Source organism: Manis pentadactyla, chromosome 8 (assembly GCF_030020395.1).
Source record: "Manis pentadactyla isolate mManPen7 chromosome 8, mManPen7.hap1, whole genome shotgun sequence".
In the NCBI taxonomy this organism is placed as follows: domain Eukaryota; kingdom Metazoa; phylum Chordata; class Mammalia; order Pholidota; family Manidae; genus Manis; species Manis pentadactyla.
The window spans coordinates 114,877,692-114,904,342 of NC_080026.1; the positions used below are offsets into that span (position 1 = coordinate 114,877,692).

At 37.5% G+C, this 26,651-nt stretch overlaps 1 protein-coding gene across 1 annotated transcript; it reads right to left on the minus strand.

Moving 5' to 3' along the window:
- Positions 1 to 1,101: 1,101 nt before the first annotated feature.
- LOC130684481 (cilia- and flagella-associated protein 43-like) lies at positions 1,102 to 25,933 on the minus strand. Its single transcript, XM_057505386.1, has 13 exons — positions 25,922 to 25,933; positions 25,499 to 25,630; positions 20,981 to 21,097; positions 20,205 to 20,285; positions 17,071 to 17,219; positions 14,128 to 14,231; positions 11,121 to 11,261; positions 10,155 to 10,327; positions 8,535 to 8,684; positions 6,386 to 6,516; positions 4,294 to 4,441; positions 2,115 to 2,216; positions 1,102 to 1,335 (listed from the first exon to the last, which is right to left on the minus strand). The coding sequence occupies exons 1-11, from the start codon at positions 25,931 to 25,933 to the stop codon at positions 4,423 to 4,425; spliced, it is 1,209 nt and encodes a 402-aa protein (XP_057361369.1). The 3' UTR covers positions 1,102 to 1,335; positions 2,115 to 2,216; positions 4,294 to 4,422.
- Positions 25,934 to 26,651: the final 718 nt, after the last annotated feature.

The window sequence follows — 26,651 nt, forward strand, 5'->3', positions numbered from 1 at the left end:
GTTTTGATAGAAACCTTCTGCATCCGTGGATGTTTTATTGCCCTTGTCTACCTTGGATTAACACTTAGTCTACAGCTCACACCTGATCATCTACATTTGCTCTCTTACAACACTAAACTATGTTTTCTACCTTTATCTTGCATCTACCTACCACTTCAGCATTTTATTAAAAATAATAATAATACTAAAGGAGAAATGTGGGATTCACATATAAATCAAGTATAAAAATCAAATGAATATTCATATTTGACCTGATTGTTTATAGTTCATAATGCATGATCAAAACCGAAAGTTTCTGTGATGACTGCCCTTGTACTGTTCACCATGTAAGAACTTATTCACTATGTAAGAATTTGTTCACCATGTAAGAACTTGTTCGTTATGCTTCAGAAGATTGGAGACTGACAAGAATTAGGCTTGGGGTGGATTAATGATTGCGCATTGAGCATTGAGTCCCCTATACAGAATTTTATTGTTGTTAACAACCATTTGATCAATAAATATGAGAGATGCCCTCTCAAAAATATAAATAAATAAATAAATAATCAAATATACAATAAAATAAAACTTCCCAGGAGGACCAAAAAAAAAAAAACTCGGAGACAAACGTTACATATTGCAACAAATAAAAGTTATAAAAATGGAAATGTAATCATCACGTACCATGTGGCTTAGCTTTGAAGAATAGTTACGTAACTGTAAAATACTCAGTGTGCATACTGATTATGGATTTTTGTGTAAGTTGTAGTGGGAGGAGGTAGTATAAAAGAACCTACACATTCATCTTCCATACCAGGAAGCCCATAGATAGTGTCAAAATAAAAATATAAAGAAATAGCAGTATTAAAAGGACTATTTAGAAAGAAGGAGTAAATGTCCCAACAAAAAAGCTGAAAGAATTGAAAAAAGTTACCACAGGAATGCAGGAACAAAGCACAACAGTGCTGCAGCTTTAAAAACATTATTTTTAATTGTGTAACTTGTTATTGAATTTGTAAAAATGTAAACATATTACTTTGATAAAAATAAATACTAAAAAACAACACTCAGTATTTGAGGAAGACAGAGAAACAACACCTGTTTTTATATAGTATGGTATGGCCCAAATTCTACCCTGTTAAGTACCCCAGAACACTGAGCTTACAGGCAGAGGACAAAATAGGTATAGTTCCTCATGCTGTGTTGAACAAAATAAAGTTCAAAAGTAATTGTAGCCTGAGGACGAAATGTATGCATATATGAAATCACAACACTTACAGTTTTAGCAAGGGCTTTGATTCCTTTTTTAATCTCTTTCCTTTTCTCAGAAAACAATTTGACCTCCTTTTTGATGGCCTGAAATAGAACAAGCGTATCACTTTAACAGGCAAGAGATATGATACCTTATATGATATATAGACAGATACACACATACACACATACATACATAGCTATGTAGACATGTAGATAGCACTTCTCTAGAAGCAGGAAAAGAAAAGTAAAGAGTAATGATATAAAGTATACATGAAATAACACCACTGCAAAACCTTAAGTCACCTGCTCCTATGTAGGCGACTACTGAAGCAACTGGGAACTGATGGCAATTATAAGGCCAATGGAAAGAAAATAGTGAGTGAAAAATTAAATAGAGAACAGTTGACAAAGGAAAACCAGTTTGCTATTTCTATTTTATTGCGAACTTGAGTGAGACTAGATAAGAAGCAAAATCCAGGCGTGAGCTACTACCACTGTCACCTTCCTGCACATCTGCAGCCACGACGAGCCTTCTGTTCCCAGCCCACCCCTGCTCATTAAGTCGGCCCTGCAGCATTCCCCAACACCCACTCCAGCACGAGTACCACAGTTCATTCCTGGCTCTAGCTTGCCTGGACACTTTTGTTGGTTTCATATTAGCTTAAATACAGTTCTTAAAGCTCAGGCAACTTACTCTAAAAGATTGGGCTATGTGTAGGGTATTTGTTTGTTTAAGGAAAGTTATGCTTGTACGATGGGATGCTCTGCCAAGTAGTATCTCATTCTACTTTCTAACTTTCCAATGAGTTTTCAAAGAAAATTGCTTGATTCGGTACACTTATAGAATGTTATTTTAAACCTCTCCCATGTCTTACAAATACCTCTTGGCCTTTTTGTTGTATCCATGAAATTTTCTTTGTATTATCAACTTGAACTAACTCTTCTTGCGATGAGTCAATGCTTGACCTCATATTCTTATTTATCTTAAAAGAAGACAGATGCTTAAGTTTTAAATTCACAAAGTTCTTGTATGCCCACTCTACTTCACATACCTGCGTTGAATCCCTTTGCACTTGTTGCATTTTTTGAAATAATACCAAATATTTTGCCTGCCCAAGATGTGATGTTTTGTTAACTTAATTCCCACCAATCTGTCCTTATTTATATAAGCCATACTTTTCACTGAGAAGCAGAAATGATCAGACGGGTCACCCAATTGGTCTCTGTCTTCTTCCTGTGACTGTGGACAGAATGTTCCTGCCTGTCAAGGCCTGCCATGTTATTTGTACTCAGGATCTTAATCTTTTCCTCCTTCTCAAGGCCTTTACACTTTTTATAAAAATCCCATCGCCCTTCTACATCATCCATTTCTCCCTTCTACTGACTCTTTCTCAAACATGCTCTAGTATCTCCTGTACTCTCCATTGTCCACCACATTCCCTTTTAGGCACCACCCCCTTTCTGTGCTCTCCTTTGTAGGAAAATGTCTTCAAAGAGTTAAGGACGGCACACTCTCCTGGCCCTCCTGTGACCTCACTGGCCCCCAGCCCCCTTCTCAGTTTCCTTTGCCTTCCTGAGCTCTGCTCCTGGAAGAACTTCTCTAGTTCTCTGTCCTGGTCCCCTTCTGTTTCTCACCATCTGTTTTTCCATGATGACCTTACTTAGTTTCATGGCTTTAAATCCCAACCATATGCCCTTGACTCTCAAATCAACATCTCCAGTCCTGGCCTCTCCCCAGATCTCAAGGCTCAGCTATCCAGTGACCTGCTTGGTATCTCTGCTTGGATGTCCAACCGGCTTCTCCAGCTCAGCATAGGTAGCTGATTCCAGATTCCCTTCTTTCTCCCTCCCTACAGTCTTCCCCGTCTCTGTGAAAGGTACCACCTTCTACACAGTTGTTCAAGTAAAAATCTTAGGAGTCATCCTTGAGTCCTTTTTCCTCTCTCCCTCTATGTCCAATGTATCAGGGCGTTCTCTCAACTCTACTACTGAAACCTACTTGGAATCTACGACTTCCTTTCCACAGCACTCCCCCACCTCCATCATTGTTCCCTGGACCTCTGCCATAGCCTCCTAACTAATCTCCCTGCTTCCACTCTTGCCCCCTACAGGAAGTATTCTCTACACAGTGACAAGTAAATATTCACAAAATGTAAACAAGATCTAAATCCTCTGCTCAGAACACGTTAATAGGTTCTCATCACACACAACATAAAATCCAAACTCTTTACCTGGTTTACAAACCCATATTTACCTGGTCTTTTCCTGCCTTGAAGATCTCATCTCCTACCACTCTCAGCCCTGCTCACTTCAACCGCACAGGCCTCCTTTAGGTCCTCAAACATGCCAAGCTCTTTTCTCCTCTGCCTTGGGCACTCTTGCCCCCTGCCCCCGCCTTTGCATGGTGGCACCCTCTTCTTGTTCATTTCTCAGCTTAAAATGTTTTCTCCTTATTTACTAAATAGAGGCTATTCCAGCCAAACACTATCATACCAACACATATTTATTTGCTAAATAGATCTTGCTACTATCTAATCTTTCCTGATTTATCTATCTCTTTCTGCTCACTCCCAACCCCCAGTTAGAATGTAAGCTCCATGGAAGCAGAAACATTTGTATCTTGTTTATGCTTATATTCCCCACAGCCTGGCTCTTTGTAGGTTTTCTATAAATATGTGTTACATGACTGAATGAATGATTGAATGAATGAATGTTGTTCTTCGGCTAGACACTTCCTAAATAAAGTATGTGATATAAAATATAGAGATATTGGTTTGATCAAGCACCGAAATTGATAGTAAGAATCTTTCTAAGGAAAGCCCAGATCTTGTGCCATGAGTTAAATAAGATCTAAGATGTAATATTTGGGATGGTTTTGAGAAAGGCTCTTTCAGATGTAGCTTATGCTCTTTTTGAAAATCTTGGGACACCTGGATAAAGGGGAATATTACTACTTATCTGCTCAAAGAAAACCACAAATTGAAAATGATATTATTTAGAGAGAAAGAATGAGAAAGAGAGAAAGAGAAGGAGGAGGAACAAACACTATTGAAACTCAACTGTGTGTTCAGATTCTGATCCCAAATCCGAGCCATCTCCTCGGGTTATATTTAAATAATTATTCTCCTCATCCATGGTGTTGTTTAAATAAGTTAAAAGTTGTTGGCAATATTCAGGAATTTCATTGGCTCAGTTTCCTCCAAACTGCCTACATTAATAAAAAGAAAACACACAGGCTACAAAATCATAATTTTAAAAAGTCACATTTAGCAGTATTATTTCCAGATACCTAACTATTTCTACACAAAGAGATACGTGGGCACCGCTCCACAGTGCCCTGTAGTTATTAGGACTCTACGTCTTAGGGGAGAGCCCTTTCATGGGCTCCAGGACATCGATAAGCCTCTTGACCTCTCTGGGCTAATGTCTCCTCACACTGTCCCCACAACCTTACCCTACATATCCTCTGTACTCACCTGACTTGGTCACTGTACAAAAGGGCCACCACTCTGGTAGAGCCCTTATAATGTAGTAAGTAGGTGTCATGCTGTTTCACATACATAATCACACTATCACATGCAGTCCTCATAATTCCCACCCTCCATTGAGGAAGTATTATTACCTCCACTCAGTATATCAGGGCATCTCAAACTTTAGGCACATTAGCACTGCCTGGCAGGTTTGTCAAAAACAGATTCCTTGCGCCCCCCACAGAGATTCTGATTCAGAAAGTGCATTTCTAACAAGTTCACAGTTCCTGCAGACCCCACCCTGAATCACATCGTTATTCAATGGTGATTTAGACGGGTTGCCACTTGCGTAAGATCACAAGCTAATTAGTCCTGGACCAAGGTTCAAACTTGACTTTGTTTTGAGTCAGAAATCCACTTGTGATTAACTACGAATGGATAAAAATATTACTTCCATAAATGAGGTTCCAGCACTTGTTTGCTGTTGCCTGATATGCTATTTGTTCACTTACCGTAAAGGATGTGTTAGGACTTGTATATGAGATACAAATTTGTATTTTATTTTATTCCATGTATAAATTTTATTCCATGTATAAATGGGCATGACAATGCAGTCTTCAAATGTTTTTGAAATAAGTGGCCACAAAATTGCTATGATACAAAATCTCCATTTATATTTATTTACCATTTACAAATATTAAATATTTCACAAGGTCATTGAGAAAGGCCAGGCTTTATGATTGTTTTGATCACAGGAGGCACCATGAGATATTATTTTCGTGGAAATGAATTGCTCAATGATTACTGATGTCCGTCAGCATATTAAACAAGGTGACATTTCAACTCTAGGCTGTCATCTTCATGCTCTGTACCCCTTGGTCCTCATCTCTATGACTGGGTAACATTTGTTTATTTAGAATTTTGTTAATCTAAGCAAAGTCTAAATAATTTAATATTGTCTAAAAAAGTCTAATTAGGAAAGTAAATCTGTCTGTGTGTATCAGGATTTTACAGATAAATAGGAGCTTTTAAGTTTTAAAGTTTCTACTGTTCAGAATTGTCCTTGTTCATTATGTTCCTCCAACAGGTGTTATAAAAGTTAGGGCTGGTCATCTAACATGTATTAACTTTGTGTTTGTAGTTTTTGTATTTTGAGGCCTTGACATCTGAGACCTTGCTGACCCTGGAAGGACTGCCAGGACCAGCCAATTGCTGGAGATAGTGAACAAGTAACCCTGGAGCCCACTTTTCAAATGCAAACCCATCAGTCCAGCCCGCACCCTCAACTGTCTCCTCTATTGGGCTTTCCTGCTCAGGACCACTACTTCCCTGCCCTAATCACCCCTGGGCCAAGTGACGGACAACTAGGGCAGCCCCTCTGCCACAGAACACGCTGAAATGATCCCAACTAGCCACCCCGAGGCCTGTCTGCTCCTTCCCTTGCACAGTAGAGGCCCTTGCCCACATTTTCCCTGTTTCCTCTGCATCCTTTCTCACCCGGATGCTTCCCCAGATGGCGTCCCCCGCAGCACGGCATACCCCCTCATCTTGGTAGCGTTGGGATAACAACCTTTTCAATGGCAGTTCTGTCCTGTTATGTTGGCCTTGCTATACCTAAATAACAAAATCTTTATTTTAAAACACCATAACTCACGGGGTTGCTTATTGTATATTGTGCATACCTCCATCTTAGGTAAACAAGGGTGCCATCACCTTTCCCATTCACCAGAATGTTTTGTCCATCCATTGAAATTCTCACTGATTGAATCCCGTGTGCCTGGTGAGAATGACTCCGACACTGAGCAAATGTTTCCTAAATAGTTTTAGAAACAGAGTGCAGAACTTACACATGCAATTCTACCATGTGGCTTTTCTCAGGGGGTTACATGTACTTTTGCTTGTGGCTAAATCTTTTTCTGTTTGTTAAAAGCATTTTAGTTGGTATGGAAGTAGACTTTAGGTAATACATAACACTGACAATCCCTAGTTCTAAAGACGTTACCAATCCTGATTTTTGTAGTATGGAAGGAGAGGGATTATCACTAATTTATAATCAGAAAATCAGACACAGAAGTGTGTACAGTTGCTGAAGGCTATGAAGTTAGGGAAGGGGTCTTGAGCAAGCACAGATGGCAAATTCAGAGGCCTTCAGAATCAGGCCCCATTTATGAGTGTGATGAGAGCTGATGGGTGCTGTGAAGAATGAGGGTGACATGCCCCACATGGAGGATGCTACTTAGACTAGTTTAATTAGAATCCAAATGAAACAGAGCTCTAATTTGGTACATAGGGCAACAGTTTAACCTCTCCGACTAAAAATGGGGATTTCTATGTCACACTGGTTCTCAACCATGATGCCTTTTTAAATTTTTTAACTTTTTGAATAGGTAATGCATTCATATAGTTCAAAATTCAAAACTACAGAAGAGTATGCAGTGGAATTTCCTTCCTCTCTCTATTACTCAATTTCCTCCTAAAGGTAATAATGTAATTAGTAACTTCAATATCCTTTCAGATTTTTTTTTATTCATTTAAACAAGTTTTTATACAAACATAATTTTTAACACAAACTATAGCATAATATGTATATTATGCACCTTGCTTTTCCTCCTTAGGACTATGTCTTGGGGTTCTTTCCATATTATTGCTTTCGATTTCCTCATTCTGTATTACAGCTGCCTAATGCTCCATATTTTATTTATGCACTGTTTATGTACCAGAATTTATTTATCAAGTCCTCTGTTGATGAACATCAGGTTGCTTTTACAAATAGTGCTGCCATGAAGAACCTCACATATGAGGTGCTTTGCATAGAATCACCCAGAAAAACTTTGATGTCTTGTCATGTCATGCCTCTGTAAGTTGTAACATACATCACAAATAATTTGAATGAGTACAGCAGTTTGCAAATTGTTCACTTCAAAATAATTTCTAAAAAATTTGAGATTTTCCTGTATAATAATATCACTTTTGCCCTGTTGTATTCCAAATATACTTTCTTGCACAGGTGAGCAAGGAGACCTAGATCTGCACAGAGCCCAGTTCATCTGTGGATCTCAGGAGTGTGTCATATGGGTGATTGTGATGCTTCGGGTAGGTGGGGCAGAACTCTGAGTAAGAATTGCTGACAGCACTATCTGAAAACCAGTATAACCTGGTCTAAAACCTAGAAAAGTATCCTCCACTTTTTTGGGAGAAGAAACTATTTTCACTTGCTCAGAGGTCTGAAACAATGGAAATCAGAAATGGTGGTGGTAGTGGTGATGTTGAGGTCTGCAAGTGATGGAGGAGGACTCACTAGGACCACACCTTTCTCCCTTATGCTCTTCCAGCACTGAGCGCTAGGTGGGGGGCAGCAGCCAGCCCAGAGGCCCTCCCGTCCAAGGAGATAGCAGCAGTAATTCCTAGGTTTGCACAGCAATTCACTTCTTCCAGAGCAATGTTACATACTGTCTCTCACAGAATCCCACAGACTGACAGCGATTAAGGTTTCCTTAATATTACAGATGACCATCCAAAGCTCAGTGAAGCTCAGTGAGTTTCCAAGACACACAACTAAGTGATGATGGAGCTGGTTTGGAGCTCCCCTTCATATCCCTGCCTGTGCTCTTTATTTACAGATCTTAGTCTACTGGTTGGTGTTTCCTCCTTTAGAGACTCAAACCTTAGCACGTAAAAACACCCACAAAATGTTGACTTGATAATCAGTGATAAATAAGTTATGGGTCAATTTACCTAAGAAAGAATTCTAATTCCTTTCCTAAGGGCTTTTGTTCCTTGTATGAGATCAAGATATACATCCCAAGATAAAAAAAAAAAATTTTTTTTTACCAAAGTATGAATATCTCGGATACACAGAATGCCACATTTAGCTGTTGTTATGAGCCACAATCCATGTGGAGACAAAGAGAGCATTCCAGGTCCATAATGTCCACTCTGCACTTTTTTGTACAGCTTAAGAATGCAAATACCACTATGTGCCTGCCAATCAAAAAAAAAAGACCAAATTATAGAAAAGGTTAGGGGAGAGGCACCTTAGGGTTTACAATTATGCATATATGGTCAGATTCAAATCCACAAATACTTCCAATGGAAATAAACTGATATATGATAAAGTGGGGACCTGCATTTACACCACATTTTTCATCTTTGTTTACAAATAAAAATTTGTTTTGGCAACTAAGAAAAGTCTTCTTTATATTTAGCTCCCATTAAAGATCTCAGCCTATACCGACAGTCTATTTTTTATTAATCCTTTTCATTTATCTCCATGCTCATGTCAAAATACCTCAGTCAATAATCCCCTTTGTATTTCCACATACAAGCCTCTGCACATTGTATGACTTTTGTCTGGAATGCGCATCCCCACCTCATCCCCACCTATTTTGTCTCCTCCCTATCTCAGCAACCTCCCACCCCCGCCTACCAAGATTGTACAGAGTACTTCTCCATGTCTAAATCTGACCTATTCTTCAGAGACCATTTCAAATATAACTTCCTTCATTAAACTTTCCTTTAATCTTCCTTTCCATAAGCCATTTCTTCCTTCTCTGAATTTCTCCTTCACACTGTGCTGACACTGGCTGCTCTGGGAGAGAAGGGCTTCAATTGAAGGCTTTAGAGAGGAAGAGTGGTACATAATCTGGTCAGTGTATGTAGAAGGAGTGACGCACAATGGGAAATGTTTGAATAGAGTGTGGATAAAAGGATGGCAGAAACATTGTTTAACTGTTTTGTGCAATGTTGTGTTGTGGGTGAAACTGTAACATTTCCAGAATATCTCTCCTGGCTTTTGTACATCTGCATATCAATAGGCGCCCAAGGGCGGAGACAAGTATGGCTTTAGTGCATTTGCATCATTCCTCAGGGGTGGAGAGAAGTTCATCTCCATATCAATGGGCAATTACCTGGGTGAAGAGGGCTTATCTGTACCTGAGAGGTGAGGGGAGGCAGGTTTTGCTTCTGCTGGAGCAGGAAAGAGAAGGGCCTGGACTGCAGTTTGTAAACAGTAAACGGATTTTAAACTTTATTTCTCCCTTTGACTGATTTCGGTTTTTAGAGGTATTTTGACCCGGAATTTCCTCTCCCTGGACCTACATGTGTCCAGGTGCAATGTTGCAATGAAAATCACTAATCCCATAATCCCTGACATCTGTGGATGAAATTCCTAATGATAGACTGTTTTCAAAGACAGTAAACTAATATTGTGTCATATGTATCTTTATCTGACAAGTATGATGTGTTGTGGCACAAATATGAAGTTGTTCAAATGTATTTTATGATGGGTTAACAAATAATGCTAATATATATCTAATTCAAGGAAATTATGTTACTGTAATAAGGCCATTTGTTAACTGGACTATGATGTTAAAGCATACACCATGTCTAATTAATACAACTTGTCAATCTTTTTGCTAAGATAAATAATAACACCCTTAAGTTTTGGCATACTTTTTCAGGAAGAAGATAGCTGCAGATGTATGGCACTTGATTACAGAAGCCATATATTTGGTTACTTTTAAAGTCCAACACCGCAGAGGACAGAGTATGCTCTATCTCATACAGGATCTTATGAATGAATTCATCATTCAGCCTTCCTCTTTCATCAGAAAAGTTTGCAGAAACTATAAGATTTGGGGTAAAGGAAAGATTACTTGTACCATATATTGATTTTCTTTTTTAAATCATTATGAGCAACTATAAAAAGCAAAATAAAAAATCTGAATGCTCAATAAATAATGCAGAGGCTATTTAGGAGATAAAAATGATTTAAAACAACTTTAAATTAGAGCTGTTAGAACCATAAGAACTACTTGAGTATTAAATGACTAATAGTGAGTAACATATCTCCTATAAGGCTTTGGTTAATTTCATCAGTTAAGTAGAGACATCACTAAAATAAACTTATAAATGGTCTAGAGATTCTTAATTAAAACATAAAAGTTCTTTGAGGTTTTCAGCTCTCTTATTTATACTCTATATATTTGCAAAATAGCTACCCAGGTATATTTGTTATCTAAACAAAGAGTTTATCAGACCTCTTTATCCAGAGAGCTTTCTTTACAGTTTTATCAGTGAAAACAACCACAAACTAACCTGTCTGAATTTAACTATGTATACTTATAGCTACAAAACAAAAGACATCAGAAAATGACAAATCAGTTGAACAAAAGTGCCAGTCAATCCTGTTTCTTTCCTCTGATATGACAGACTCATATGAATGAATATCTAGAGGAAACTCCACATTTCACATTGTTTCTCAGCCACAACAGATTCCCTTTGTAAGATGCATAAAACATGACCATTTTACCTCTTCATATGTTGAGGAAAAAATTGCTGTCACCAAGGGAAAAAAAAAAACTATAGCAACTATTCATCTGGGCCCAGATTAGAATTGGTTTCTTATTTTTTCTTTACCGTGTGGTAGTATTTTAGGCAGAGTAAATATCTCCAGCCTGCTTCTTCCTGTTTCTGGAAGTGGGGAAAGAACCATCACTTCCACTATGTCTGTTTCCAAAAGAGACACCGTGGAAATTTGTAAAATGCCTTTGTTCACCTCTAAAAGCAAGTAGAAATCAGCACCACAATGGTCACTGATAAGTTTAAAGAATCTTTTTTCTTCCCAAGTAAGATATCACATAAACCTGCCTTAACTAAATCTTTACATCCAAATTTATTTACATTTAAAGTGACCTTTAAACATAACTGATAGGGCCATTTTTCTTTTTTTTGAGAGGGCATCTCTCATATTTATTGATCAAATGGTTGTTAACAACAATAAAATTCTGTATAGGGGACTCAATGCTCAATGCACAATCATTAATCCATCCCAAGCCTAATTCTCATCAGTCTCCAATCTTCTGAAGCATAACGAACAAGTTCTTACATGGTGAACAGTACAAGGGCAATCATCACAGAAACTTTTGGTTTTGATCAGCATTATGAACTATAAACAATCAGGTCAAATATGAATATTCGTTTGATTTTTATACTTGATTTATATGTGAATCCCACATTTCTCCCTTATTATTATTATTATTATTATTTTTTAATAAAATGCTGAAGTGGTAGGTAGATGCAAGATAAAGGTAGAAAACATAGTTTAGTGTTGTAAGGGAGCAAATGTAGATGATCAGGTGTGTGCCTGTAGACTATGTGTTAATCCAAGCTAGACCAGGGCAATAAAACATCCACGTATGCAGAAGATTTCTCTCAGAACAGGGGGGGTGAGGTTCTAAGCCTCACCTCTGTTGATCCCCAATTTCTCACCTGATGGCCCCCCTGCGACTGTGCCTGTCTTAGGTTGTTCCTCCCTTGAGGAATCTTACCCGTCTCTGGCTAACCAGTCATTTTCCGGGGCCATACAGGGAAATGTAAAGTTGGTAAGTGAGAGAGAAGCAATATTGTTTGAAAAGGTTAGCTTTTTACTTCTTTGCAGATTCATGCCTGATAGGGCCATTTTTGATGAACGGATGGGGGTTTCTCCTGATTAGATGTCTGGGTTGGCATATTCAACCCAGCTCAGCTGGGCTCAGCTTCTTTCCCAGCAAGGGAGGCCCAGCAAAGGAGGGCTGCCATTCCACTCAACTCAGTAGCACTGCCCACTTTTGCCCCTTGAATGTCTACTCCAGGCAGTTTGCCCACTCCTGATAACAGGATAAAGTCAGGCATCAAGTCAGGCATCTGTTCTTTGCATCTGTAGTCAAGGTATTGTGGGTGTGGTGGATATACACATGACTTAGTGAGTTTGCTCCTCTAGAATCCAGGTAGTCTGACCTTTGCAAGGTGTCATGCCTGGGCCCACCTTTATTCTTTCCACAGTCACTACTTCCACTCCCCATGGGGGCTGTTCAGCATGTGTCTACTTTCTCAGGCCCTCAATATCAGCCTCTGCCTTCAGGTGGTCAGTGGATGATCTTTTCTCTGAAGACTTAGGACATCTGACCCAAGCTGGACTTCAGCTTTCTTATCCCTACTCATTGTATTTTTCCTCTGTCTGTTCCCATCCTACCTTAGGCAGGACTTGCATCCACTCTGAGGCCAGCCATAGGTCCTACCACACTCCAGGTCATCTAATTTACATAGGTTACCTCTTTGGCATCATTAAGCAATTGGGTTTGCTTCTACTCTGTCTTAAGCCATCTCATCAGCTTGCACGATTTCAAGGTCAGAATTCTGTTAAAGCCTTGAACTCAAATCTCTATTTCCAAACATATGCTGTCTATCCTCAAATAAAGAACTTACTGGCTTCAAATCTACAGAGCTTGTCAGCTATTGTTATGATTAATATCACCTCTTGCCTGGAATACTATAATGGTTTCCTGACTCATCATGTTTATTCTATTCTCCTGCCTCTCTGCTCCATTCTTCACACTCATGCCAGCATTGTCCTCTAAAAAACAACTCAAATTATGCCAGTCCCATCTTGAAAACCTCTGATGGTAACTTATTGACCATGAAAAAAATCCAGACTTGGAATGATATTCAAAACCTGCTGTTTTCTTTCAGGCTCCACTGCCATGATCATCTACACCAGACTCCCCACCATTCCAAGTGCCTTTGTTCAGACTTTTCTCTTGAGCTGGAATACTAAGGTGCCCATCCTCCACTACTTTAAACCATCAGCGAACCCTCCCCAGCCCTATACCCCCCTTTGTCTGTGCCCCCTGCCTTTGCCTCCACTCCTTTCCTCACACCTGGCACAACTGCTTCTTCCTCTAAGCCTACACAGCATTCTACTTATTCTTCCTTCACTAAGTTGTCTCCTTGACCTTTCCATGCCCCCACGAGGCCTAAGTTCAACATATTATACCTAATAGGCACTCAGTAATTTTTTAAAAAATCAATGAATGGATTTAGAAATATATTTAGGGTGAAAACATACACATATATTTGGTACTTAAAGCCAGAGAGAAAAGTATTAGTTCTTACTGTCTATCACACAAGTGCTACCTCATCTACCAGACCTGTGGTTTTGCTGGGCATGTGGATGAACATTACTGAAAAGTCTGGACATCATTTGGTTTAAAGAGGAAGCATTAAAGATACATGTAATAAAACTTTCTTTAGATATCTTTGTTAAATAGAGATCAAATATTATTTTAAAATACATTTCAAAGATAATCAACCCAACTTCCCTTTGTAATAACATTAGGAATATTTAGCCATTTCATTAATTCATTAAACTAATTCAAGAAACTTTATTTAACATCAACTATGTACCAACATGTACCAACTGTGGACCACCAGATGTTTCCCAAAACCTCCTAAAACTTTAGGAATTCTCCCAAGTAACTTTTAACGGTTATTTAAATGTTTCTCTCTTAGAAAATAATTGTTTCACTATAGGCCAATTTTCACAACCTTAAATTCTTTGGAATAAAGTGACCAATATTTTAAGACGAATAAACATTCTATGTAGTACCTATGAATCCAAGAATCTGAAATAAGCTTGAGGGGTTGGCATTGATAACAAAGATGTATCCTTCCAGTGTTCCAACTAATAGATACATTCCTCGCTGGTCATAACTGGAAAAGAAAAAATATGATTATCAGATTTTACCTATTTCACTAATAAATGGTAAACCTATTTACTGACAGCATGGCAATACATTCAAAACCAGTCATTTTATCATTTGTGATTTTTTAATACTATCAGACCTTATAAAAGCTAAGCTATTACATGCAAATATAATCATTACATTCTAGGCTAATGATATTTTCAAATTGCAAGTTATAGTATCCAGTCAAGAAGATTCACCAAAGATGGGCAATTACTTCATTGTAAGTGAATGTAATATTACAGTAGCGCTTTCTTGATACTGCAAGTGGAAATAAGCAATTCTTGAATTAGTGATGGGTGTGACATTTCAGTATCCTTCAGGACCACTATCTGGCAGGAGGAGGAAGAATGTAGCGAAAGGTTTCTACACTTTCCCCAAATTAGAAAAAAATGGGAAAATGCACATTAGGATAAGAAAAAAGGATCTAGGAAAGAAGAGGCATCAAAAAATATGGTATGGAGGAACAGGGTGTACATGGAGGCAAGTTACAGACCCTTCCCACCGAGTGGCGGCAGCTGAGCTTTTAGGAACAGCACAGACCGCAGAAACCCAGCTCCTCCAGGCAACTGGGAAAACGCTTTTCTTAAGCTCTCTGGATCTGAATTCTCTGTGTGGAAGAGGGACAAACAATACCTGTCTGACACATTCACATTCAACAGCCACAGTGTGTGACAGCACCTCAAGCTCTAAAGCAGGGCACAAATGTTAGTTCTTATTAATACTATTACCATAAATTAACAAAAGAAAGACTAATACTAACTATATACTAACTATTATAAGTCCAATGTCTCTATGCTGTCTTCTTAAAAGTATTGCTCAAAAGATTTGAAATCATTCTAAATGCTCATCAATTTACTGTCTTTTAAAAATGATGGTATATCTTACAATGGACAAAAGACAGCCTCTCCAGTAACTGGTGTTGGGAAAACTGGACAGCTACATGCAAGAGAATGAAACTGGATTACTGTCTAACTCCATACACAAAAGCAAACTTGAAATGGATCAAAGACCTGAATGTAAGACATGAAACCACAAAACTCTTAGAAGAAAACATAGGCAAAAATCTCTTGAACATAAGCATGAGCCGTTTTCTCCTAGACACGTCTCCTTGGGTAAGGGAAACAAAATGAAAGATGAGTAAGTGGGACTACATCAAACTAAAAAGCTTCCGTACAGCAAAGGACACCATCAGTAGAACAAAAAGGCAACCTATTGTATGGCAGAATATATTCATAAATGATTTACCCAATAAGGGGTTAACATCCAAAATATATAAAGAACTCATATACCTCAACACACACAAAAAACAAATAACCTGATTAATAAATGGACGAAGGACCTGAACAGACATTTCTCCAGAGAAGAAATACAGATGACCAACAGGCACATGAAAAGATGCTCCACACTGCTGATCTCAGGGAAATGCAAATCGAACCATAATGAGATATCACCTCACACCAGTTAGAATGGCCACCATCCAAAAGACAAGATATAACAAGTGTTGGCAAAGATATGGAGAAATGGTAGTCCTCCTACACTGTTGGTGGGAATGTAAATTGGTGCAGCCCCTGTGGAAAGCAGTATGGAGGTTCCTCAAAAAATAAAAATAGAAATACCATTCAACTCAGTAATTCCATTTCTGGGAATTTACCCAAAGAAAACAAAAGCCCTGATTAGAAAAGATACATGCACCCCTATGTTTAGTAACCTAAGTGTCTATCAATAGATTATCAGTTAAAGAAGATGTGGTACATATATACAGTGGAATATTTTTCAGTTATAAAAAAGAGAAATCCTGCCATTGTGACAACATGGATGGACCAAGAGAGGAGTATGCTCAGTGAAATAAGCCAGGTGGAGAAATACAAATACTTTTGTATTTGTGAAATCTAAAAACAAAGCAAAACAATGAACAAAACAGCAGTAGACTCATAGACACTGAGAAGTGACTAGTGGTTACCATGGAGGAGGGGTTGGGGTGGATGGGTGGGAAGAGAGGGATTAAGGAGCATAAAAATTCTCAATCATAATACCAGTTGGCCACAGGGACAGTATTACAGCATGGAGAATATAGCCAATGATTCTGTAACATCTTCCTATGTTGACAGAGACTAACTGCACTAGTGGGGGTGAGGACTTAATAATATGGGTAACTGTTGAGTCACTGTGTTTTATATTTAAAACCAATAAAAGACTGTATATCAGCAATACTTCAATCAAATAATTTAAAAATGGGTATCAACAGTTGTCCTGTCTGTACAAGTGACAGAAAAACCTAATACATGTAATTTTTCCATTAAAGAATGATGGTATATTCATATAATGGAATACTATGTAGATGTAAAAAAGAATGAGAAAGGTCTTTATGTGTAAACAGAAAACATTCTCCAACATACAGCATTATGTGAAAAAAACAAAACAAAAAATGAGGTGCAGAACATTGTATATGGTTGCTATCCTTTAGGAGCAAAGGCAGTGACTCTGGACCCCAACTGCCTAGGTTCAAATCCCAACGTTTGCCATTTACTACCTGCGTAATATTAAGCAAGTTATTTACACTCTTTGTGCCTCATCTTTCTCAACTGTAAAATGGAGACAATAAGAGTAACTATCTGGTAAAGTTAATACAACAGAAGTGCCTGGCACACACTAAGCGCTTGAGAATTATTTGTGTAATTAAGAAGAAGTACTCATTTTTTTGCTTGTTTATGGACAGAATATCTCTGGGTAAAAAATTATGGCTTTCCTGAAATTCTCAAGAGACAAGCCTGACAACCTTGCTGCCAGAAGCAGGCGGTACTTACAGGAGGTGCTGCACGGACATTTCGGAGAGAAAGGCTTTGTGAACTGCCTGCGGGGACTCGGCATCTCGGACATCGAGGAAATGGACAGAGCCATCCACAGTCCCCACGGCTGCAGAGAGGGAGGAGGGAGAACAAGCCAGAGCTGTTGCCTGTTTAAAGCAAACCCCCAGATTCTTAACTTCACTGTGCCAGAAAACAAAGCCAGCTTTCCTACACATAAGAATTCTAGAATTTATTTGAAAAGCCTGCTGAATAAGAAGAGTGGCAAGCGTTGTGTGGTATTAAAAATTCCATACTCAATATTCCTGAGCTAACTGATTGCATAAAAAGTCACAGGAATCTGTACATTTTACTTTCTTAACTTAAAATTAGAATAATAAAAATATGTTAAAATTTCTTTAAGCCATGCTTCATTTTCATCCCTAATTGGTCATGAAATGATTATACCACTAACAATGAAAAATAAAATAAGAAATTTAAAACACATTTCTAGCATCTTTTGGAAAACTTTTTAGAATGTTAGTGAATTTTAGAAGTTATCATTCATCTGCTGGGTAACAGTAGATCCTGGGATGCTGGTATGACTGAGGAAGACTTCAGAAAATAACCATATCACTGGACCATATATTCAGTAACCAAAGAAATACATCACAGATTCTTGCTTATCTCATAATCATTTACAAAATACGATGTCTAAGAAAAGAAATCGGATTCATTCTTCCATAATTACACTTTGTAGGTTGTTTTGAATAAAATCAGAACATTAAAAATAGAAAAGATCTTAAGAGAATTGTTTTTCAGAATATAAAATGGAGGCAAAATAGAAATCATTCTGCAAAACAGAAAAAAGAAAAGTGCAGCATTTTGCCCCAGGGTTCTGTACCTGGTGACAAAGCTTAGATGAGAAATCAGGTGTCCTGCCTCATTAGAATGCACAGCTTCCCAACTGAGCAGATTTTTATTTTATTTTTAAAAGTGAATTTTCCAAGGCTTAAACAGGTTGAACCTTTATCAATAGCTCAGTGTGAAAATGGAAGTGGAATGGTAAGGTTTTTTTTTTTTAACTGAAATCTTTTATGGGAGCTTTGCTTGTGTGTTGGTTGTACATTTGTGTATGTGTATGTATTCTCAGAATAATCAGTTGAAATTATCACCCATTCCAGCGTAATCATGGCCTGAGCTATAAATGTGCAGCAGTGTCTGGAGGCGTCTGACGTGCCTTAGCAGGCGCCGTCACACACAGCTGCAGTGTCCAGGTCTCCTGCCATCATGGTGCTGGGCCGGGTTCTCTGAGGACCACTGCCTAAGTGTTCATGGGGACACAGTCTTGGGTATGGCAGGAAGATCTGGCCTCAGCATGGCTGTGTCAGTCCATTTACTGATTCCCCACAGGGGAGTGGTATCCTCCAGCGAGGAAAAACCACCAGTTCTCCCCAACCTGGGCTGAAGTACATGAGTGCACCATGCCTGGTTAGGAGCTCAGAAAAGGTTTGTTGAGCTAACCGTGAAAGTTGTCTTAATCTCTCCTCTCTGGTAGGTGATGGGAATATATCTAAAGCAGAGAGCAGACCTTCTGATGGTGCCTCTTTCTCTCCTTAGCCAAGAAGAACAAAGTAGTAAGTCCTGATTATACAGGCCCCGCAGTGGGTTGCTTAATGTCTGTACGTCTTTCATCTGTAAAGGAGATTCGATGAGATGAACTTTAAGATCTCTTCTAGTTCTAGTAATTCTAATAGAAATGAGTACCTAAAAGCCTTTTCACACAGGAGTCTACCTATATTTCACAGTCTTTTAGGTAAGAATTTTTAATCTTTCCCTTTTGGGGTAAGTTTTATTTGTCCACTGAATCATGTACCTTTTACATCTTGGAATCCTCTTATGTAAGGAATGATGCTTCATCTTGTTTTGTAACTGAGATTTTAATTTTATAAAAGGCAAGGATTGTAACTTCCTTAGCTACTACCAAGATCCATATCTCATCTAGAACTGTGTAATACAGCAAATGATAATTTAAGAGAAAAATAGCATTATCGTAGTTTCTTATTACTTTTGTGTTTTTAAAATATTATCTTACATAAAATCCACTGTGAACATGGTGGAAATAATGGTATCACTTTGTGGCAAGTGTTGTGAACAATTCTGGTTTGCCACCCCCAGCATCCACACACCCTCCTTCTGGAAAATTTCTTTAATATCCATGGAAACACTGTCTCTCTCCTGTTTCCAGGGTTGAGTGAAATAGATCTGACCCATTTCCAGGCTAAGCTTAAGCCAGTTAGCATTTCTCATTCCCCTGTCCACAGACATTAGTTCAGGGATGTTATTAAGGCATTAGAAGACGTTTACTAAGTCTTCTGGAAAGGAGAAACTTCTTTTCTCCTCTCACTGTAGAAGGCTTTATTCCCTGATGGCCTGGCAGGAGGTTGGCACCTGTGGCACTTGGTATCACTAAATGAAGCCTAAGATGAAACTGAAGACATGGTATACAGACAGACAGAAAGACAAGATCCTTGGTAGGATTTGAGTTGCTGGATCAAGTTATACCTGAGGCCAGACAAGTTCTATACTTTATAGTTGATTAAGGCAATAACTCCCATTTCTTATTTTTGGCTCAAGCTGCTTAGAGAGCAATTTTCTTTCATTTCTAACAGATCCCTTGATGTTAGATGGGGCCATTTAACTAATTATGGCCAAGGGGATGTTTCATTTTTGCGTAAAAGCACTTAATTGCTCATTTAAGACCCTCCAGCCCTCTCTTCCCATACCAGTGCACCGAGGAGCTCTTGTTGGGTAGAGCCTCCATCAGCCTGGCTTCCTGAAAGACCATGTGGAGCACATACGCTGCCAGACCACAATGAACTTATAGCATGAGTGAGATATAAACCGCTGGGATTTCAGAAATAATCACTACCACAGAAAAATTTGTCCTCTCTATACACCAATATAATACCTTATTTTCTATCCTCTGGGCTATAGAATATACTTTATACACAAGAATTACTCTTACTATATAAGGTAAAATGCAATAACACATCTATAACAAGTATTTCTGTGGGCTATTGACGTGGATTTGAATGAGTAGACTAGATTAGGATACAGTATTTTTAAAAAATGCCTTTACAAGGCACACTTACTGGGGTATTCAGATAAACCCTGCTAACACAAGCACCATCTTCTATACACCAAACACTAATTTCTCCTGAATGTGTGAGCGTCTATATAAAAGAAAGAAAAATATCACATTGAAACAACCGTAAGAATAGACATAAATCTTAATCAGAGAAGGCCTGGAAGAAAAATCATATAATCAGAACCTCAAGGCTGGGAAATACTTTACATGTTAACTATTCCATAGTCTACATATTTTTTCTGGCTAGAATTCCCAAAATCTTAATGGATTTGTTGATAAATCATATGAAAAATGAAATACGTTTCTTGAGATCAACAACAGGTGAACAGTTAAGCACCAGAAAAACAGTTTACTTTCTAAATGTAGAGGGTGTGTTTCCTTTCTATAGACTGAGTTCATGTTTTATGCTTGGCAACTATTTCATTTTCATCTTCAGATGGGACTTCATCACTCTGAAAGATGGTAAATATTAATAGTTTAATGAGTGTTCACAACTCATTAGCAATGACTGTGTTTAAAGACCTGGCTTGGAAAGCTTGGATGGTGAATACAAGCAGGATGACTCCTAAGATTTCAACTGCTTGAGCCATTTTCAGAGACTTAATATTATGAAGACACAATATGATGTCATTCTAAATGGGCAATAGATTTGATGATGGAAGTGGCTTGCATTTCTACATCTTCAAGAATACCCTGTGCCTCCTGTTTGTATCAGGTCACACACAAACTTCCAAAATCTCATTTTTAAATCCTGCTGTAAAATGATAAAATATTCCTTACCATGCAGTATTCATTACCAGGTGTGATCAAATCAATCGCCTGAAATTTCCCATCACAAGATTCTAGGACTCTTTCAAATGTTGGCTCCTCAGCAAAAGTGTAAATATAAACAGATCCCTGTTAAATATACCCAAAAAGAAAAAAGAAAGAAAAGTAATGCAAAAGTAATGCAACCCTGAGTTCAACAAATATGTATTAAATGCCTGTAAGCAAGGCACTGTGTGGGAATAGGTAATGGAAAATTAGAGAGCAACTCAGTAAGGCTCTGACCTTGAGAAGCTTAAAATCTAGCTGCTGAATTGATTGAGTCATTCATTCATTTAAAATAATCAGTAAATAGGACTTTCTTCTTTTCTCAAATTCCATGCATTTTTAAAGTAACAAAATGTAATAAAAGACTTTTTCCTGACTTCAAAAATAATGTCTATTTATGTAGAAAATTTATAAAATGTAGAAAACCAGTAAAGTTGTTAAGATGAACTAAATCCTATTACATACTAGACCATGGTGGCACTAATGAAAACTATGTCAGCCTTTGTGGAAATTGTGGAGGTGTGGCTGAAGCTGTTACTTTATGACATATCTATAATTCTCAGCTCCCAAAGTCACCTCTCAAAAAAAAAATACCTTGTAAGTTATATATCTCTGCAAAGTAACTGTAATATGGTGTAGCCACTTAACTAGGAATAAGAAGTCTGCCTTCAACTGATACTAAGTGCTTCAATTTATTTGAGCTAAACACAAACATTTTTGCTCGTTTAAAACATACAACTACATAAAATTTACAACTTTTAAGTACTTACTTATTTTACCTTTCATTCATTCCTTCAACATATATTGCCAGGAACTGCTCTGGAGGCTGGGGCTACATCAGAGGATAAAACAGATAAAAATTCCCTGCCCTCTAAACTCACAGACAGTGAGAAGTGACTGGTAGTTACCATGGGGGAAGGGCTGAGATAGTTGGGAAGGATAAAGGGGCACAAAAATTCTCACTTGTAAGATAAGTTGGTCACAGGGACGGTAGTGCAGCTTGGAGAGTATAGCCAATGATTCTGTAACATCTTCCTGTGTTGACAGAGAGTAACTGCCCTGGTGGGGGTGAGGATCTAATAGTATGGGTCACTGTTGAACCACTCTGTTGTATACTTGAAACCAGTGTAAGATTATGTATCGATGATACTTCAATAAAAAAAAGATATTCTCTGCTCTTATGGAACTTACATTCTACTGGGGGATTCAGATAACAAATAAGATATATTGTAAGCTAAAGAGCAATAATTTTAAGGAGAAAAAAATAAAGCAGTAAAAGAGGATATGATGTGACAAAAAAAAGAGGGTGAAATGTTAAACTGAGTGTCCAAGAAAGGCTTTACAGAGGAGGTGACTTTAGAGAAAAGAGTTGAAGGAAATGAGGAAAGGACTCATGTGGAGTCTGTGGGAATAGTATTCCCGACATAAGGAACTACCACTGCAAAGAATGGGGAGGAGCATGACTGATGAGTTCAAGACAACAGCACGATGTCCAGCATGACTGGAGCAGGGTGACCCGGAAGCAGAATAACAGGAAACAAGGCCAGCGTGAAGACTGGAGTCCACACTATGAAGGGTGAGAATTTGTAAAGCATAGTGAGTATTTTGACTTTTGCTCCGAATAACAGAGGAAATCTGGAGGACTATGACTAGTAAAAAGAAATGCTTTGCTCACTTAGGCTGCTGTATTGAGGGTACATAATTTATTTTATCATTAAAATTTCCCATGGAGATCATGACTTTGTTTCTCCTTGTCATCTACTATGTTTTGTTTTATGTATTTTGAGACTATTTTATTTAGTACATATACATTTTAAATGTTTATATATTCCTGGTGAATTTAACCTTTTACTATTTAGAAATAAGCCCATTTATCTTTGTTTTCCCTTAAAGTCTATTTTGTCTAATATTACTATACCTGGCTTTCTTTTGATTAATGTTTGCATGATTTATCTTTTTCCATCTTTTTATTTACTGTCAATTTTTACATTTACATTCAGTGTTACTGTATTTTTTATTTTTGTTTTCTTTCAATCTTTAGATAGGTCACTTGTAAACAGCATAGTTGGGCTTGCCTTTTTTTTTTTTTTGACTAGTATGGCAATCTCTGCCTTTTAACTAGCTTAGTCTGTTTTATTTTGATTATAATTAGTAATATATTTTAATGTAAACATTGCATTTTAATTATGCTTTTTTCTCACTTATTTTGTGTTTCTCCTTCTCTCTTTTCTTACCTTGTTTTGGGTGTTTCGTTTTTTTTAACGTATCACTTTCCCCCCCTATAGTGTAGAGATTTCATTTTCTGTTTCAGTTCTTTTAGTGGTTACCTTAGAAATTACAACATGGATATTTCATTTATAAATATCACAAAGTTACTTAAAACCTCTACTCCCCTCCTGGGCTATATAAATAACTTGGAATGCTTTATTCCATTTACTTCTCCCCCTCCAACTTACATTATTATTGTCTTGGATTTTAATTCTATGTTATTTTTAACCCAACTTCCTGTTAGTTTTGCTGTTTTATACAAGTGATACTCACTTACATGTCTCCATGCACTCACCACTGCTCTTTAGTCTTCTTGCATCCCAGTCTTTCCATCAAGGATAATCTTCCTTCTGCCTGAAGTACATTCATTAGAATTTTCTCTAATGATGAACTGCTGCTGACAAAAATCTGTTCTGGAGTCTCTAAAAAATGTCTTTTTTTACTCTTATATTGAAAAAGTGTTTTCACTGGGTATGGAATTTCAGGTGGTAGTTAACTTATTTCACAACAACAGGGTCAGCAAACTTTTTCTATAAATGAGCAGATAGTAACAATATTAGGCTTTGCAGGCCATGTGGTCTCTCACAACTACTTAATTCTACCATGCAGTGTGAAAGCCGCCATAGACAAAACATAAATGAATGAGTGTGACTGTGATCCAATGAAACTTTATTCACAAAAATAGCAGTAAGCTGGTTTTGGCCCATGGGGCCATAGTTTGCTGACCCTTGCACTTCATGGAAGATCGTTCTGCTATTTTTTACATTATTGCCACAGCAGCTGTTAGTCTAATTTAAATTCCTTTGAAATAATCTGTTTTCCTCTCCAACTGCTATTAAGATTTTCTCTTTGTCTTTAGTATTCAACAATTTCACTTTGTTAAGTCTAGGAGTGGATATATTTTTGTGTAATCTTTCTGTAGGTAACTTTTTGTGGGTATCTTTCTGTTTGGGATTCATTGAGCCTCTTCAATATGTAAATTCATGTCTTTAATCAGTTCTGGAAAATAGCTCTTTAAACATTGCCTCTCCCTGACTCTTTCTCCTCTCTGGGATTGTATGTTAGATCTTTTCACCACATCATTCATGTCTCTTATCCTGCTTTCTATATTCACTATCCTTTTGCATCTCTGGGCTACATTCTGAATAACTTCTTCTAATCCATCTTCGAGTTTATTAATTCTCTCTTTGGCTGTATCCAATTTCTGTCAGACATATTCATTTAACTTTTACTTTGTTAATATATTTTTCTTCTTTAGAGGTGCTTTCTTGTACTTTTTCCCTTCTGTTATGTTACAGTCTTTTATGGTTTCCTGTTCTCTATAGATACCTTAAGTTTGTCATTTTACTTATCATTTATTAAAACATAGCACAGTTGTTTTGACTATTGATAATTATTAGAACATGCAGTCTTTCCATATTTACATTTAAATTTCTTTTAGGGAGAAAATCATTTAACTTTATTTGTATCCAAAATCATTGCCTAATGATATAGACTGCTGCAAACCTGACCTCTGAGGGTCATTCCATTAACTAGGGGTCCTCCTAACAGTATAATTGAAGTGGGTATTTGGTTTTATCCTGCATTTATTTCTTCCCCTTCTTCTCTTTCAGAACCTGTATTTTCCTTAGAGAACCACCCATGATCCCAATCTCAGTCCATGTTTGGGCTGGGTGATTCTACCCAGAGTCCAAGGATAGGCATGAGACTTAGGCCTGGCCAGTTGGAGCTTAGAATCCTCCTGGACATACTAATGGACCCAGGGGTAGAGAGGTAACCCAAGTAAGTACAATGGGTCTAGATTCCAGGACATCTTTTCAAGCTGGTATGTTTCTACCAGGATCATCAAGAGGATAGAAATATAAACTAGAGTTGTGGGAGGCTCTCTTGACATCATAGGGGAGAGAGTTTGCATGGAAAGGGAGGCAGCAGAGAGGAAACAGAGCTAAGCGATGGCAGAAAAGCAAGACCAGTGGCAACATGTGTGCTCCTGGATCCAGATAAACTCTTTGCCCTTTTAGTTATGTGCATAAAAACAAACAAAAATCTCTTTGTTATTTAGGCCTTTTAAATTGGGTACTTTTCACTTGCAACCTGAAGAGTCCTGAAGAGTAGAATATCATTATGCAGCCCACTCTGTCCTTCATTCCTGTCATGAAATGATGATAATAATATTTGAAAATTGTATATCAAGATATCACCATCTAGCTAGCATACCTGGTCTGTTTGAATCAGTAACATTTTGTAACTGGGAGAAAACATCATATATTCCACAGGCCCTTCAACCTCAAGAAAATCCTCTACTTTGTAACTTGAATCTTTAATAATAACAGAATAAACAAAGCCATCCTAGAGACCAAAAACAATGAGATAAAGATAGAAAATCAGTCTCAGTCAATGCATAGTGTACTTTCCTTATCAGACAAGCTAAGTCTCATTGATTATCATCTACTCTTAATTTTTGGAAACATCATCCATGTTTACATTATCTTGAGTGTCCTGTCTTATTATCTTATTTAGGTAACTTTTAACCATGTTTCCTGGTTGAGTTTCAGCTTTATCTCTTTTGTGACACATTTTTCAGTCACCTAAAATTTTACTGATTTCTCTTTTTTTTTCACATCTCTAGCATCTACTTACCACATTCCTCATTATATAGAAGGTACGGCAAATAAGACAGTTTATTGTGTGGCTTGTGTAGAGCAGTCTCCTTACTTCAAAGCACACTAGCTGTAATGTATGTTGATCATTATTATGTGCATTTCTTACCTCCCTAAATAACCCAAAGGTAAGGAGCATGCTGTTTATTTCCTTTGTATCCTCCTTAATACTAACTTTAATATTAGCAATAACAATATGATACATGTAACCTAAATGTGCACAAGAAGCTAAACTGATGCTTAGACAAAAGGTTCCACTTGTGTCTGATAACCTAATTTATTAAAAGCACAAACAGGCACGGTATTGGTTGTACAGATATTAGATTTTTGTTTTTGCCTTTTTTTGGCAAGGGGGTTAATTCTGTTTTTGCTTGTTTGTAATAACATAGTATATCTACATCATTATATTGTTCTGTACTTTTGTAATAATATTTGAAATTCTTCATATAAAAAGTTTACAATACCATCCAGAAAGCAAACAACTTTAATTATAAGGTTATTAGAAAGAAACTGACATCCCAAGTTATGGCTCATAAGAGTAACTGGCAGCAAAGGGAAATTGTATATTTCTTGAAAGCAATTAATTTTTAAGAAAAAAATACATTATAATTCCAGAAGCAAGCACGCCTCCCTTCTGATATGCCATGGTGACTGGACTGATGAGATTTCTTCCATCTTTTGGAAAAAAGAAATAATTCTGATTTGATTTC

Excerpts from the sequence above, each read along its gene's own strand:
- LOC130684481 (XM_057505386.1), bottom strand. Across the intron at positions 17,220-20,204 it reads GGGTTTATCTGAATACCCCA|GCAACAGCTCTGGCTTGTTC; the intron begins GTAAGTGTGCCT and ends TGCTTTAAACAG. Across the intron at positions 11,262-14,127 it reads TCAGATTCTTGGATTCATAG|AGGTGAACAAAGGCATTTTA; the intron begins GTACTACATAGA and ends ACTTGCTTTTAG.